Below are 15,785 nucleotides of genomic sequence, written 5' to 3' on the forward strand. Positions count from 1 at the left end.
TTCTTTAAAATAAATATACTAAAAAAAATATAATATTCGAATTTATTAAAATAAAAAAAGTTAATCTATTATTATTTATTTTATTATCGATATCCTTAAATACTAAATCTATACCACCACCTATTATATCGCTGTTGCCTTTTATATCTAAATATTAAGAAATGATTCAAAATCAATAAATCAAAATATACATTTTATATTATATTAATATAAAATCTAAAAAGATTCGATCTTTCTTTTTTTAAAAAAAAGTAAATCTGATATATAAATAGATTTATTATACTATTAAAATACAAATAACTCCTCAAAAATATTCTAGTTGATCTTTTATTTTGATTACTAATCAAGTCAATCAATTTATTCAATTTATAAGCAAATCAAAAACAAATAGACGGATACTATATTAAAAAGTTGCTATTGTATTAATTTGGGAAGGAATAGGAGAATTTGCTATTCAATCTGCTCTATATAAAACAGGATATAAACATTATATTGCTTTTTGAAAATCTTTTATATCAAAAAGAAATCAATAAATTCGATTCTAATTTATATTAAATTATATTTATTAAATTAAAAAATAATAGAATATTAATTTATGATTAAATAAAATATGGGTAATTATAGGATTATATAAAAAGATATATATTATATATCAAAAAAATAAAGTTTTTAATTTTATATATATATTAGAAAAAGAATATAAGAAAGCTAAATAAATATTCTGGGATTGTTTTTTAGGTAAATTAGGCAAAGAATTAAATATATTTTAGAAAAAGGATTAGGGAATTATTAATATTGAATTTTATTAAGTATATATAATATTTATTATTTATAATTAAATGAAATTGAATTTAGGTTATATATTTATATAAGATAATATATCAAAATATTCTATGAATATTATTATTTAAGATCTTTTTGAAAGAAGAATTGAAAAGGTAAATTGATCTTCTTTTTCTTTTAATTTCAATTTTATTGAAAATGTATAGAATTGAATGAAAGAATAAATTTGGAATTATTATTTTATAGATAAATTGAATTATGAGATATTAAGAAAGGCTATAAAAGAAGCATAAGAGATGGTTTTTAAAGGATTATCTAAAGGAATTATTAAGATTTATGAAAAAGTGTTGTAAAGTAGTAATTATAGTAAATGGAATGTATACAAGATTTTAATATAACTAAATATACTCAGATATTTCTTTATAATATTTTGGTATACTAGAGTTTACTATATTAATTTTAAAAGAGCATAATGTTTTTATTGATTAGAGCCCTTGTATATAAGAAAAAGCATGGCCGCTTTTTGATATGTTTTATAATACTTACCCATTCAATCATTATATATATAGTAAGTCCTTAAGCCTATTATATTTCCATTATTCAATAAACTAAAATCTGAATATATATTCATAGAGGATAATTCTAAGATGTATTCCGGATATGTTTGTAAAGTTCGATTGGAGTATAATATATAAGACTTTGATTGGTTATTTTTCTTTTTGGATTTTAATTCAATTGAAAAAGTATAGTAATAAATAAAAGAGGAACTAAAAGAGCTATTATTTGTACCTATTTTTATAAAGAAATTGAAATATAAATTGTAAGTTTTCTGAGATAGAATAAATTCCTTAGATTTCAGGTTATATATTGAGAAATTGACTTACAAAATTAAAAATATCATTAAAATATGAGGATTAACTATTATTTATTAATATAATATTTAAGTTTTAAAAGATTATATTGTATAATTTATTTATTATTAAATTTTAAAAAATTAGATCGAAAAATAGGTGGTGTACGATAAGCCGGGGCCTCAACTCTTACCTTGTTATTCGAAGACTATCTTTTGCCGAATTTCTGCATCCACACTGCTGAGAGCCACCGCTTGAGTGCTGTTCGCGGTGTTGTGAGGATTATGGCTTGAAAAGAATTCTCGTCGCGATCTAGACGTAAATCCCGCTGGGGTCTCTATTAAATTTCTGTCAAACGCCAGATATGTCATTGGCATCAAGAACGCCAGGCTCAGCAAGATTGTAGCTATAGCCTTGAATCAGGTCAGTACCAACTATCTTCAAAGTGGAAGGCATTACTTACCTGTTTTGTACAGGCTGGTCAACGTAAAGAATTTCTGAATGTTCGGTCCAAGAGAGTCGATTGTTAGAGGCATATATCCAGAATGGCTCTCTACACCCGTCGTTTCCTCACATCGTGAAACCGGCTTTGAGTCGAAATGGATGTCATCTCGGGAGTCTCGAGGAGAGCGACAGGACAGTTCACAGAATCTCAAACGTTATGTACCTCCATCAGGCCTTTCGGTGTACCCTTAGAATTGGCACGTTTCTTTCATATAGTCATGAATCCATTCTACATACTTGACAGACGTCGTGCCGACACAAGTCTACCGTTTACTCGCCCCTGTGTGATCGAAATCACGGTAGTTCTACGCCTTTGTAAATTTAATCAATGGCCCCATCGTTTCTCCATCAAGACACCCCTGCATCTCGATAATCATCTGGACGGGCCAAGCAAGTTCATGAAATGGGTAGCTTTGGTTGAGAATACACAGCGAACGACTTTGATCGCGGCGGGATATGAGATGGGAACTATATTTCCTTGGGAGTGTGGAGGGCAGTGTGGAGGGAACATGGAGGTGATACGAGATTTTGAGCCGAACATCAGGCGGTTGTCTGGTTCAAAGTTGGGAATGGGGGAATTCCTTAAGATGGGGTATCGGTAATGATCTCGCCGCAATAAGGAAATTGTAGAGGGAGATTGCTTTAATAACATAATGTTGTCTCTGAATTAGATGTCCGGTGAAATGATTTCTCGAGAGTGAAGAAAGCGAACATTTCAGCATTCATTCATTCATCTTCATTCTACAAGACAAATCATGTATTAAATATGAACCATGTGATTCATACCTAGGTCTTCGTGCCAACTCCTCGATTATACAATGAGTGATGTGATCTTGTCAACCGATGAACAAGCGAATGTATGGGGATCTCCAACCCTATTGCCAAAGAGCTTTGACGAGGGACCTCTACGTAAGCGAAAAAAACGGGCGGAAATTGACCTTTTTGTCCCTATCTCAATATCACCACCAGTGGGTGCATGGATTGATAGGACACGTCCTAACTTTTAATAATTTTAACAAATTCATTCTTCAATTTTTTGATATTAGAATTAAAGTTTTGATTATTCTGTTTCTTACCAACAATTGTAGCAATTTTAGAACAAATGATTTGAACTATCAAGAGATATTCAGAGTCCATTCTTACAGTGTTCCGTCAGTCCGTACACCCACTTGTGTACTTATTAATGGATTATTAATTCAATTCAAAATAAACATCACGATATAAAAAGATGAAACAAAGTTCTGAGTCTTTTTTAGTTTTTGGTGTTGACAACAGGAGTTTTCATTATTCAATATCAAATCAAAAAGACATATGAATTATTGAAGTTCTTTCAAGTTGGTCAATTCCCGCCTGTTATTTCGCTGTGACGAGATCCAAAGGTCATGCTATTAACCTAGTCCGGTTTAAGTTAGCGTAATATGAACAGCTTATTTTGAACTTCACGCTCGAGCAGGCATGATTAGCCGCTGAACTCCCCACTCTTTCTTCGTTCTAAGCCGTTAGTCGCGGGGTACTGTAAGCTTGAGAAATTTTGGCTTAGGGTCGGACACCTTAATGACGGTCATATTCAGGCTTGCGCATGGAAACGAACTGTGTTTAGTGGGTATTCCCCATCCAATCAATCATATAAAACTAATGGTTCCTGCGTAAGGATTGCTGCTACTCTCATTCGTAGGTATACGCAACGCAAACGAACATTCTGACATTTATCGCCATCTCGAGTTTGATACAAGCTTTCTTGGTTTTAACGAACGTTGCTTTCCATCTCTAGAAATGCACAGCCACCGTCCAACACTGCTCTGCTAGGCTAGTCTTTGAAAGTGAAAACCGAGTTATATTTATCCTAAGTGCACAGTCAATGTTAAGCCCGCATCAATGAGCAAGCCCACGCCGTTAATGTAGGTCGCGGCAGAGCTACACAGGAAGCTAATTCCTTCTGCGACTTCCCCAGCCTCGGCAGGTCTTCCAGTCGATACTGCAGCTTTGATAAATTCCGCTGTGGGAGGAGCTCTGTTACACTCTTCTGTGAACATAGATGTTGCTACCCAGCTGGGACAGACCAGGTTTACACGTACGCCTGCCGGGCCAGCTTCAACGGCTATGATAAAGAATCAGGCATTATCTCCAACGTAATTCAAAGACCTGGTGATATGCAGGTCTACTTACCAGAAGCCTTGGTAATACCTAGCAACGCATGTTTAGAGGTCACATATCCAACTTTGTATGAGACGGCGCCGTATGACAAAGCCGATCTGACATTGACGATCGAACCACGTCCCAAGTTCCTCTCTCTGCCTCTAGTCGCAGCAACGACTCGGGGCTCTTGAGATGCCATTTGTTTGGAAGCGGCTCGAGTAACCAGGTAGGCTCCTTTTGCATTTATATCCATTACCTTATCATAGGTAGCCTCGACGCTATCATTGAACTGAATGTAGACATCAACGTCAATCTAGTAAAATAGTCTATTGTTAGCAAAAATCACCACTCAGGAGCTAAGTCAACTATCATGGCTCTTTTGACCGCTATTTACTTACACCTGCACTGTTGACACAATAGTCAGCCCGACCGAAGGCTTCGATGGCAGCCTTAATCAAAGACTGAACGCTCTCTGCCTTTGTTACATCTACTCCTATGGCAAGAGCTTGAAATTTGGGATCTGTAGCAAGCTTCTTGCTCTCTTCGACGGCCTCCTTGATTTTGGCTTCGTCAATATCCGCAAAAACAATAGCCGATGCTCCAGCTTCGGCGAAGGTGAACCAGTCTCTTTCCCAATTCCCGACCCAGCCTGGTTATCGTGTTAGCAAAAGCAGTCTAAAGTGATTCGGTTAGACTCACACCGGTGATGATTGCAACTCCTCCGTCTAGTTTGATGGCACCCATTGCAACTTTGGAGGGGTTTTCAGGTAGGTGAGGTTTGTTCCTGGTTTTAGATTTGACTTCCGTTTTACTTTCACCCTGTTCTCAGGTTTCCTGACTTTATTTGAGCTGAACTGTGCAGACAAAATTCACTCAGCGTATACAAACTGGTGCGCTACTGTGCCCCATGAGCCATTTGCGGGCATATGCAGCCACCGGAATTGGTAATATTTCCGAAGAAAAACTAAGATTCTTACGTGGGGGGGTCCTAGGATACTGACCATATGCAGCCTTTTGAGCTACATCAGTTCAAGCTGCTATAAGGTTGATGAAAACCTCAGACCTAATTAATATTGCATAACCATGACCCTGTTAAATTGAAGTATGGTAAAGAATTCTTCATAGAAAGTTTCCTTATAGCTTTTAGTCACATAAGTACATACTATCTTGGTATGGTAATCCTACCCTTTTCAAGCTACTTTAAACCACTGGATACATATTGAAATCTTTCTAGAACTTGCACTGTCACGTTTCTTATTTACAAGAGTGCAGGGATCATCACATCACGACCTCGCCATCTCAATTGTCCCCAGATATGCTCAAGCAGAATTTGGGACCCGGAGTTCATGCATTCTCGGTTGTGATGATATTTATTCCAACTGTTGCGATTTTATTGAGATTATGGGCACGGATTCTCTCTTCCGGAAATACAACAAGCCTTAGGCTTTGATGGAATGATTGGGTAGCTCTCGTAGCATTAGTAGGTCTCTTTTATCAATATCCCAAAGCAAAATTTGGATTGGCAAACTGTTCAAAAGCCCTTCTCAAAGTTGGTCTTTGCTCTCTGCTTCCTCTACGATCCAGGCCTCATACGATGCGCTATGTATAATCCAGATTGTAAAGTGCACTGGCATCCCAAATCTTCAGATCATAGATACTGCCGCCATCCACGATGGTCTTCCTCTATTCTTCATCTATCTCACAAAATACAGAGATTTCAAACCACATGTACCTCCCGCATTCCATATTTTTTGTCGGAATACAGGATTCACGTAATTATATAAGCAGACATCGCTTATCTCTCTGCATCTGTACATCTAGATGACTCACCAACGAGTCGTCCTCCCAGTATTTAACTCCGTCCTTCTGCTCCTAATTTTCCTATCTTCTTGATCCTGAGACACAACATAACCAGGAACTACCTACACCGTAGCCTGTGCTGTTCCCTTAATCACCCGTGATCTTCATCTGAGTTACTGATAGTAATCAACGCTTTTTGTCGCAAGATGTCTTCTCCAAATCCCCATCTCTGCACTAGAAATCTTATCCTTCGTCCCGCTGTCCCTTCAGATGCTGCCCCCATCACAGCCCTTTTTGCTAACCCACTCAACAACCAAAATGAGCCGCACACGCCAAGCAACCCAACGATAGAAGAATACCAACGCCGAATCGCCAAATGGAATGACCTACGCGCTAGTGGGAAAGCATACTTTCTAGTCATAACCCAACGCTCAACAACAGAAACGGGATCAGCTTCACCACCTGCGGATGACGTCATCGGCTTCGCCGGCATCAATGCGGTCACCACGGACGCCCAGGGTAAGCGAATTGCGGATCTGGGTGTTCTGATTGACAGCTCTGAGTGGAGGAAGGGGTACGGGCGGGAAGCGTTGCAGGCCACGTTGGACTTTGCATTCCGAACGGTGGAGGCGGAGGGCGTTGGATGTGAGGAGGCACTTTTGGAGACATTGGCGGTGAATACGCCGTTCCAAGGACTGGTTGACCGGATGGGGATGGCGAAGTGGAAGCGGGTAAAGAGTGAAGGAAAAGAACTTGAATACAGGTTCAGCAAAGAGGATTGGGAGGAAATGAAGAGTGGAAGTACTTGACTCGGGCCACTGAAACGGAGACTTTGACGAAAGTTGACACAAAGTTACTCGCGATTAATACCACATGAAAGCTTGTACAGAACTGCCTCTTTTTACAAGTTGCCGCAGCTTTAGAACTTTTAGGCAGACCAACTTGCATGCCTCATATCGTCCGTAACAAGATGTCAATATCGTAAAGGATAATAGTGAGGCGGATATAGTGCCGTAGTCGAGTAACTACCAACTCAGAGCGCCAATATGGTCCGTACAATATACCTTGATGAATGATTGATTTGCTTTTGTATTGGAAAACGAATGTGAACATTTGATCAGATTTCAGGAATCCTGATTATCTGATTGATCAATAAGATCCCCGTCAAGCGAAGGCGTCCCGAGTTGGTAGTCTCTTGGTTGATCTACTGGCTAGAGAGCTCGGCATTTGTGATGGTCCCAAGCAGAAGCAGTAAGGTTTGTGTGAAAATATCGATACCCTTAGCAACGTTATGAAATAAATTCAGCATATGATACTCCTAGCCATGAGATACTAGGAAGCCCACTCATCTGGCCAGGCTATCTTAATTTATATATTCCAGAATCTTTTGATTTGTATCGCATTTTAATCTCATTCTTTATGCTCTTTATGGTATAATTCAGCGCCCTCGCTTGTTCCACAAGATCTACGTAATAAACATCATCTTTATCCACATCTTTAGCGCAATACTCTACTTGTATAGCGAGAGATTCGTAGTCACGTAGGCGGGCAGAATCTCGCTTCTCGATTCTCTCCCAGATTCTTCGGCGTGCATCGCGTCCTTCTTCCGTGTCGTTTGGATTGGGGGGTGGGAATCGTTGACGTTCCTCCATGATATCTTTGTAGCCTGCTATTGCTCCCATGATGAGAAGCGATGACATGAGAGTGACAAAGATAATAAGGAACACAACGTTGAAGGTATGAGCCCATGAAGGTGAGCATCTGAATACTGCGCATATATTTACGCATTCAGATAGAGGAGCAGAAGTCATTATGGGAGATGACAATGATGGAGCAGTGATTGGTGATCGGTTTGGTGATTACAGAAGTTGAGATTGATGATGTTTCTTGTATTATCCTGTAGATGTATAGATACATATCGAACATTGGACGTCAAATGAAGAAATATGCAATTTTCAACAGCATCTATACCGAACAAATATTGCAAGATATATATATTTGTGCGAACGCTAGGCTGGCATGACATATCAAGAGATCTCTGCAACCAAGTATTTTAAGCTCCAAACTCTAACTTTGATCGTTTAAGATTTCCCAGACTGATATAAACCTTACGATGCTTAGTGTACATTGTGATATTATTAATTCGTGCAGATCCATGCGGGGAATCATGACTCATAGAACCCCATCATAAGTTTCATTTTTGAATGAACTGCCCCTTCTGGGTCTTTTGGGTTTGGAGTCTCAAAGTATCAAAAAGGCTAGATTGCAGCCCGACGATCAGAGGCTTTCCTTGCCTGAATTTGATGAAATCATTCCAATAGTTCCAAGGATAGAATCCATCCCAGACATTGTATTACTTTCAAATGTTGAGAGTTCTGACTGTCCGACTGCAGTGCGCAATATTGAAACCCCAATTAAGCTTAACAGGCGATATAGTGATAACTGACTAGAAAGGCTGGGAGAAGTATGAAGAGCAAAACACAAATTTCTATGACAAATTTTCCTTTTTATTCCACTATCTACATTTGAGGCAAAGCCTTTGCATAACAAAAAATTCTCCTAGGCCCTTTCGTGACGCGTGGTCTATACCCGTCTTTCCGGTATTTCTTCAAGAAGAGCTTAGGAATCAGATGTATAAACGGTGAAGGGTAATAGACGCGACCAACTCCGAACTCCCTATCAACAATCCCCGCCACCTAGTAAGCAAAACTACCTCTCCTCCTCCTGCCCCCCTGCCCTCCACTTTCACTTCCCCTTCTTCTCTCCGTTCTTTTCTTGCTCTTCGTTTCAGTTCCAAGAAGATCGAGAAGAGTCTCGCCTAATCCACTCAATCTCTCGAAATCTCCCGCATCTCCGTCATATTCATATCGCTTACTACTCCTCGTTCTTTCTCTTCGTCTCCGAGAATCATAACGTCTGCCCCTACTTGCGGGGCGATCCTGATCTCTGGATGAACCGTGGGATGAACCGAATAAGGAACGAAGGGCGAGGGCAATGGCCACCCACCAGAGAGCTTTCATTTACGTGGTCCGATTTGTTCGGACTTATGTTTTGGAAAATTGAAAGTCCAAGGGGATGTGAGAGTTTGTTTGTTGGTCCTATGACTATCTCGAAAGTGGGAAGATTTGACAGGCTTGATTTTCGGTGCTTGAGAGTAACGTGTTGGCTGGTATAAGGTTTGATGTGATGATGTGCTTTCCGGAAGAAGATGTATGTTTAACAGTTGAAAAGAAGATGTGAAATTATGATGTTGGCAACGAGATGTAGATTTGCAATGATTACAGAGTAGAAAAGAAGGAATATAATAGTAAGATTGTGTACGCTTGAAAAGGACAATGTGTCACTCACTAGGAGTCAGAGTCAAGTCACTTCATGTTTGGAGCGTGATGGTGAATCTGTTTATCACGCCACCTCATTAGAATTCATCCTTGTAGTAAATTTAGAATGGGATAATTAATACCTGGCTTGAATAATTGTGCTGTGATATCACAATACCGGAAGATCACAGTGACAGTACTAGGGTGGAAAGATAGAATCAATAGAATCAATAGTTCTCTTTCAGAATATGTATTACTTTGCCTACCAATACAATGCTTTTCATAAAAGTACAACATGATAAAGAGTTCATGATTCATCCCTTTCCCCTCTAAGAAATCTGACCATGCCAGAAGTATAAACGCCCTACGCCTATAATCTGCCTTTCAGGTAGGAGGTTGCTTTCAGAGCAATCTGAACCACGGAGAACTAAATTGTTGTACACGATGATTGTTACAACAAAAGAAAATGAATGGTGATACACAAAAATGAGAAATGATTTACCAGCCAATAAATGATCTTCGACGAGGAAGAAGTGCAAAAAACATAAAAGTTGTAGAACGCGGAAAATGCAAAATTCACACCAGACCAACCTTGCAGAGCATGTTGTTACAATCGTAATATAAAGCCTCGACCCCCAAAGAAAAACATCAGTTACTGGTATCTAACCTCGCGAGCTTCTGCGGCTGCAGGAGGCGGCTCTGGATGGCGAGGATCGTACTCTTCATAATAAGCAGGATCTGTATGTCCAACAGTTGGGCGCGCTTCGTAAAGAGGTTGCCTCGAAAGCGACTCGCCCTCGTATGCCGCATAAATTGTTTCATGTTCCCGGCGGGCAGGTCTATGTATGATATAAGGACCTTGAGAATCGTACTGGATATATTCATAAGCTTGTCGAGGTCGAGGCTCATCGGCATAAACACGATAGTACTCCTGGCGTGGTGCCCTTTCATAGATAATTTCTTCTTTTGGTGTCCGCATGCGATAGATGGGCTCTTGCCGAGAAATATGGGGGTCTGGACTGCGTTCGGCATACTGTCCAGCTTGTGCGCCCGCCTTAACGTATACTGGTGACCTTGAACGTGCTCGGTCATTGTCTAATCTGACACTCTCATATCGAGCATATCTGCTCGGAGTGCGATGAGCACCATGACTTCCCTGTCTCTCATCACGATGAATTACATTGCTCGGGTATCGTCGATCAATAATTTCGGGAGAACGCTCTCGTGCAAAGGATTGCCCAGAAACAGGATCCATATAATGATCGTTCGTAGCATAAGCTCGAATCTGTCGAGCTTGAGGAGGGCGCTCTTGTGTATAGTACCCATTGTAGGACCCCTGCTCACTAGGGACATGTATAGGTCGACCGGACACGGCTAGACCATCATTATATACTTCTCGAAAACGCTGCTGTGGTTCTGATGACAGGGGGCGTCTCTGGCGCACACCATCGGCGCGTTCTGCTTCCCATTTTGGCTGGATGTAATCCTCTCTATGCCGCATAGGCTGCTGAACTTTTTGACTGACCGCATCGGAACGCTTTTCGGGCTGCAAGCTGCCAAGAAACCGTTCCGTTTCATTGGTCGCTTCATCTAACGACCGCTTATGATTGGCATGCGCAATTGTATCTCTTTGCAACTCACCGTCTTCGGACCCGAGCTCAGCAGGCCCTTCACGAGCGGGAGTTTGTTTTCCACGTGCTTGCTGTGCCTGCTGAGAGATCTGAGCTACGACATCGAAGATACGGGTTTGTTGAGATGTTGTGTTCTCCAATGGCCTGTACTGAGTTTCTAACGAGTTTCTCGCAACACTAGAGGTGTTGGGTGGTGCTTGGTCCTGTCGATTTAGTGTATGCGATTGAGAGTTTGCGGCTCCATACTCTCGAATTGGGGTGGCTAAATCATCGTAGCTTTTGATGGTTCGTTCGTAGCGAGGTTTGTGTTCTGCGTTGTTTGCTTCTCGGTACCTAATATTTCTATCCAAGTAGATTGGGGCTTCATCACGAGCGGTACGCCGGCTATGAGTTTCTTCGGGTCTGGCATAAGATACGAAAGGTGATGTAGACTTGGTGGGTCGGCGAATATCAACAATTTCATCGTGGATTGATTGGCCATCTTGTTCATGACGAGATGAAATGGCGATCGATGCGGGGTTACGTGATGATTGTCGTTTTTGCGCATCGCGAGGGTGCCGTGGATCATACGGGTTATTATTGTAAGTAACAGAAACCGACTCGGTATCAGGAGTTCGAGTGTCTGCAACAGTGGCATAGTATTTTTCATGATTATCTTGCGAGGGCGCAAGGGGTACAGTTATGCCCTGACTGACATATGGCACCTGCTGCCAAATAGACGTTTCTTGATCTAGAGTCTCGGCTTTTGGTTGCCACGATGAAGTTCGCTGAGACATCGTGTCCTTTTTCGGTGGTGGAGTCGCAGCAATCTCTGGGAGCGCTTCTAAAAAGATCTCAAGCTTTCGAGCTTCCATTCCTGGGGCAGTTGCAAGTGAAGAAATTTTCGCCTGATCGGGAAGCTCGACCATGTCTTTTGTCCAATCTGGGAAGTGACCTATAAGGTTCGAAGGCACTCCTTCCTCGTGTATCGTGCGGAAGTGGATGGTAAGTTGGGGAAATGAAAAATGTTTCCTATCGGGCTTTGAAGAAGTAACAGAACCTGCCATGCCTAGTACACAAGCTCGGCACAAAAGCCCATTAATATTTCGGACAGGTCGCATGTCCTTGTTATTGGACAATCCATCAACTATCATCGAGAGTGGTGGATCCTGCCCAAACTTGGAGCGAAATCTTTTCAATAGGTGAAAGAGGATTGTGTGTGCCTTTACGCTGCCGGGAACATCTTTCACGCCAGTTATCGAGTCCCAAATAGACCTAGCGTCATGACCAAGCTGCCGAAGGTGGGCTTTGTACTCCTCGGTCTTTTGTGGTAACGAAGAAGCACGAGGTTGTGCTTGCTGCGGCGCGGACGCTGGTATTTGTGAGTAAGTACCATTGGTGTAAACTGGTGGCTGACTGTACGAGGTGAGATGCTGGGCGTTGTGGGAAATATATGACTGTTGGACATTGGTATCCGGTATTGGAGTAGGATACATCTGGTTAGGGGGTAAAGACGTATAGCCTGGCTGAGTCGGTGTAGAGTAGGGACCTCCATAATTGGATTGTGGGTAGTTTTGAACATGGTCGCTGTATCCTGTGGTTATGGCAGACAATGGTTGTGCTGTATATTGGGAATAGCCTTGATTCGGATCTTGGTACATTTGTTGCGGTGCATACGGACCTGGCTGGGGGGCTACATTTTGGTCTCCATACTGGGAATGGCCATAGTATGGATCCTGATAAACATTGGGGTTCAGTGCAGCCGAGGCAAGCTGCTGATATCCAGCATAACCACTATGCGGCGGGATAGAGGGAGCGGAACCGGAGTAGGGAGCGGTGGTACTAGGCCCAGGAAAATTAGGAAAGACAGTTCTAACCCGGGCAATAGGATCTGGACAAAACGGTGGATATTCTGGCCATTCTGATTTCCAATGTACTACTATGCTACCAAAACTGAGCGAAGTGGTATGCTTGGCAGCAAAATGCTGAACAACGCCCTCGAAACCATAATACTTAAAATTGTTGTCGCAGACATTGCAAAGAAAAAGGTCCTTGTTATATTGTTCAGTGTGAGGTTTTATCTTTGTATCAAATACCCATTTCATATTTTCCAAAGTTAGCTTGCGAGTGTATGGTCCTAATGGAGGATCTGATGGTGGCTCTTGGCCTGTTGCCCGCACTGCAGCATCATCCTTGGCGATCTCAGCGTAGAACCGTTTTCTGACGTAGATCAGGACGTCCGCGGCAAATTTAGGACTAGATTCTTTGGTCACTTTGTCACCACCATTCCAGCCAGAACGAATTGTTTCATCGGCATATGCACCAATCCGAGCCCGGAGTGGGGCCTGGGCATCATCCCATTCTCTATCAATGGCTTCCTTGTATTCCGGTTTGGCTTGGATATCCTTGAAATGGCGCTCCTCAACTACTTGGAATTGAGTGATCCGGTCATTTTCTCGTTGCTCGGCTTCTTCTCTCTGTGATAGTAATCGGGGCTTCAAAACTTCCCAGGCACCATCATTCAAAGGTTGAATTATCTGTATAGCGGCCTGGAATGAACTCATATGGGCTAGAACATTTGCTGTCAGTGGAGGATCTAACAATAAAGATCTTCGTTCAATTTCAGCCCTTCGTGTTGCTTTCAGATCGGCAACTTCCTCCTTGGTCCTTTCATGTTTTGGCTGTAAGTTTGACCGAGGTGTATATGCAGAATAAATACTCTGTGAGGGCGAGTCGTACCGCGGTACCGGGATGTTCGCCGCTATGGCCATATAGTCAGTTTCCACAGTATACATGAATAGCATGATTAGCGAAGAGAAACTTACGGAAAGAAGTGTGTATCGCAGGCAATGATTTGGGAATCTGGGGTAATGAATGTGTGTCAGGCGTATGGTTTGGCAATTTTAGTCCACTATTTATCAATACTTGTTGCCCTTTTGTGGAGATAAAATCAGTGTTTGAAGTAATTGCTGCAGGTATCTGTTTTGAGGGATCATGATGATCTGGTGTTTTGATCCGAACAATCCCGCCATTGGCCTCCCATCTTTCCCACCGGGCCGAATCGTTGCGTCGTTCTTTACCACGATCTTCTAGACCTTTGAGCCATTCCTCTATCGTTGCTGAGCCCATAGCTTTGACAGATTCAAATTCATCTTTGATTTCTTCAATATGCTTTTTGAGGTAGTATTTCGTAATTTGAGTAGGTGACGGTGGTTGGTTATTCTGCAATGCTGTTGCTGGAATGACATGTAACTCATTTGTGAGAAATACGAATGGCAAGGCCGGCATCAGCGGTGACGGAACTGATGAAGACAGCAATACATCAATCTCCTGGGCACGAATTAGTGAGCCCCAGGTGCAAACTAAAAGAAACGTGAGACTATACCTTAATAGCATGTTGTAGAAGACAAATTCCACATGATCTCACTGCGAAAGGCCAGATGGGAATGACTCCATTTTCCCCTGGACCCAGATGCCATTGGTCTGATTGAACAATATTGGTAATTGAATTTTTCTTGCTACAGAACTGACAGGAATCGGAGCAACACAATCTCCACATATCAAGTTCGGTTTGTCCAACTAAAGGAACAGGCATGAGAGGCTGAAAAAAACGTCTAGAGGCTCGCCAGATGGCATCTGGCTTTAATACCTGAACAGAAGATTTGGAAAGGGGAACAATGGTGCTATCTGATGAAGGATCAAGATATTTATTGAAAGCCTTGTTTACTTGTAACAAGTTACCCAAAGTTTTAGGAGCAGTGAAAGTGAAAATGTGATGCCAAATTTCAGCTGGCAGAACAGACCGATTTAAATGTAATTGGCCCTCACTTCTCCAATGGTCCTGTATCTCATCTGGCTTTAGACGTTTGCGCATTTCCTCAAGGACCTTTGTATTTTCAATGTGGCCATTTGTACAATCCTCTCTGGATTCTGAATATTTCCGCTTCCTGGAAGTTTCCGGCTGGGAGGACTGCAACATGGGACAATTAGTTTTTTCCGGAATTTGGGCCTTTGAGTTGGATTGTATGGCCAGCTTATCCAAGGTATCTTCATCTCCATCCTCAGAATCTGCGGACATCGAAACATCTGAGGCTGAGTCGTCGTTCTCAACAATCGAAATAATATGGCTATTGAAAGATCCTGCGTCTGGGTTGACGTTTGAAATAGTAGGCTTGGGAGATGTCGCAGTAGATGTGTCTGTAGTAGATATACCTGTGCTCCCAGAAGGTATATCGCTGCCTGGAGTATCCATTCTGAACCAAGGTCAATTCCTTGGTTCGTATTGGAATGTATCAAGTCAAAAGAGAGAATAGGAAATTAACACTTGTCAAACACTTTGCGGATTTGATTTCAAATCGCAATGACCAAGATCAATATACTGATAACTATGCGACCGATTAGGAGGAACAGACGTTTGTCGAGAATGGTATCCTATGAGAATTTGGGTCCAAAAGGAAGAATTACAGTCTCATTCGAGACAGGAGCAAGCTATGGATAAGCTATGCGACCGTCATTTGATAGAAAGGCAGGGATAAAACTTGATGTTACCACAAATATGAAATGGAGGTATAGTCGAATATCTTGAATAAAATGATGAAGTGAAAAATGAACCTTTCCTCAAATATGTTGCGCTCCTGATATTTTATCTTATAATCTTTCAATTGTAGTGAGTGGGTGGGTGTAAGATAAGTGAAGCATACATAATTAAGAAAAAGTGAGGCGGCCGATTTATGGTTGGTTAACCCGAAATCAGATTCTAGTGGCGGTCAAAAAGATGCCCGCTT

The 15,785-nt window shown here is 41.4% G+C and overlaps 4 protein-coding genes across 4 annotated transcripts; 1 reads left to right on the forward strand and 3 right to left on the reverse strand.

Moving 5' to 3' along the window:
* Window positions 1-3,976: 3,976 nt before the first annotated feature.
* On the reverse strand, window positions 3,977-5,018 carry EAE97_010928 (uncharacterized protein; the record flags this gene model as incomplete). Its single annotated transcript, XM_038881443.1, has 4 exons — window positions 3,977-4,236; window positions 4,305-4,587; window positions 4,673-4,923; window positions 4,970-5,018. 4 exons carry the CDS (start codon window positions 5,016-5,018, stop codon window positions 3,977-3,979), a joined length of 843 nt encoding a protein of 280 aa, XP_038727602.1.
* Window positions 5,019-6,280: 1,262 nt separating this feature from the next.
* Window positions 6,281-6,883, forward strand: EAE97_010929 (uncharacterized protein; the record flags this gene model as incomplete). The annotated part of the gene is made up of 1 exon (XM_038881444.1): window positions 6,281-6,883. The coding sequence occupies one exon, from the start codon at window positions 6,281-6,283 to the stop codon at window positions 6,881-6,883; it is 603 nt and encodes a 200-aa protein (XP_038727603.1).
* Window positions 6,884-8,770: 1,887 nt separating this feature from the next.
* Window positions 8,771-9,094, reverse strand: EAE97_010930 (uncharacterized protein; the record flags this gene model as incomplete). Its single annotated transcript, XM_038881445.1, has 1 exon — window positions 8,771-9,094. The coding sequence occupies one exon, from the start codon at window positions 9,092-9,094 to the stop codon at window positions 8,771-8,773; it is 324 nt and encodes a 107-aa protein (XP_038727604.1).
* Window positions 9,095-10,043: 949 nt separating this feature from the next.
* On the reverse strand, window positions 10,044-15,668 carry EAE97_010931 (uncharacterized protein; the record flags this gene model as incomplete). The annotated part of the gene is made up of 3 exons (XM_038881446.1): window positions 14,387-15,668; window positions 13,827-14,331; window positions 10,044-13,762 (listed from the first exon to the last, which is right to left on the reverse strand). The coding sequence occupies exons 1-3, from the start codon at window positions 15,251-15,253 to the stop codon at window positions 10,044-10,046; spliced, it is 5,091 nt and encodes a 1,696-aa protein (XP_038727605.1). The 5' UTR covers window positions 15,254-15,668.
* Window positions 15,669-15,785: the final 117 nt, after the last annotated feature.

The sequence above is a fragment of the Botrytis byssoidea genome (assembly GCF_014898295.1).
Source record: "Botrytis byssoidea strain MUCL 94 chromosome Unknown BBYS_032, whole genome shotgun sequence".
NCBI classification, from domain to species: domain Eukaryota; kingdom Fungi; phylum Ascomycota; class Leotiomycetes; order Helotiales; family Sclerotiniaceae; genus Botrytis; species Botrytis byssoidea.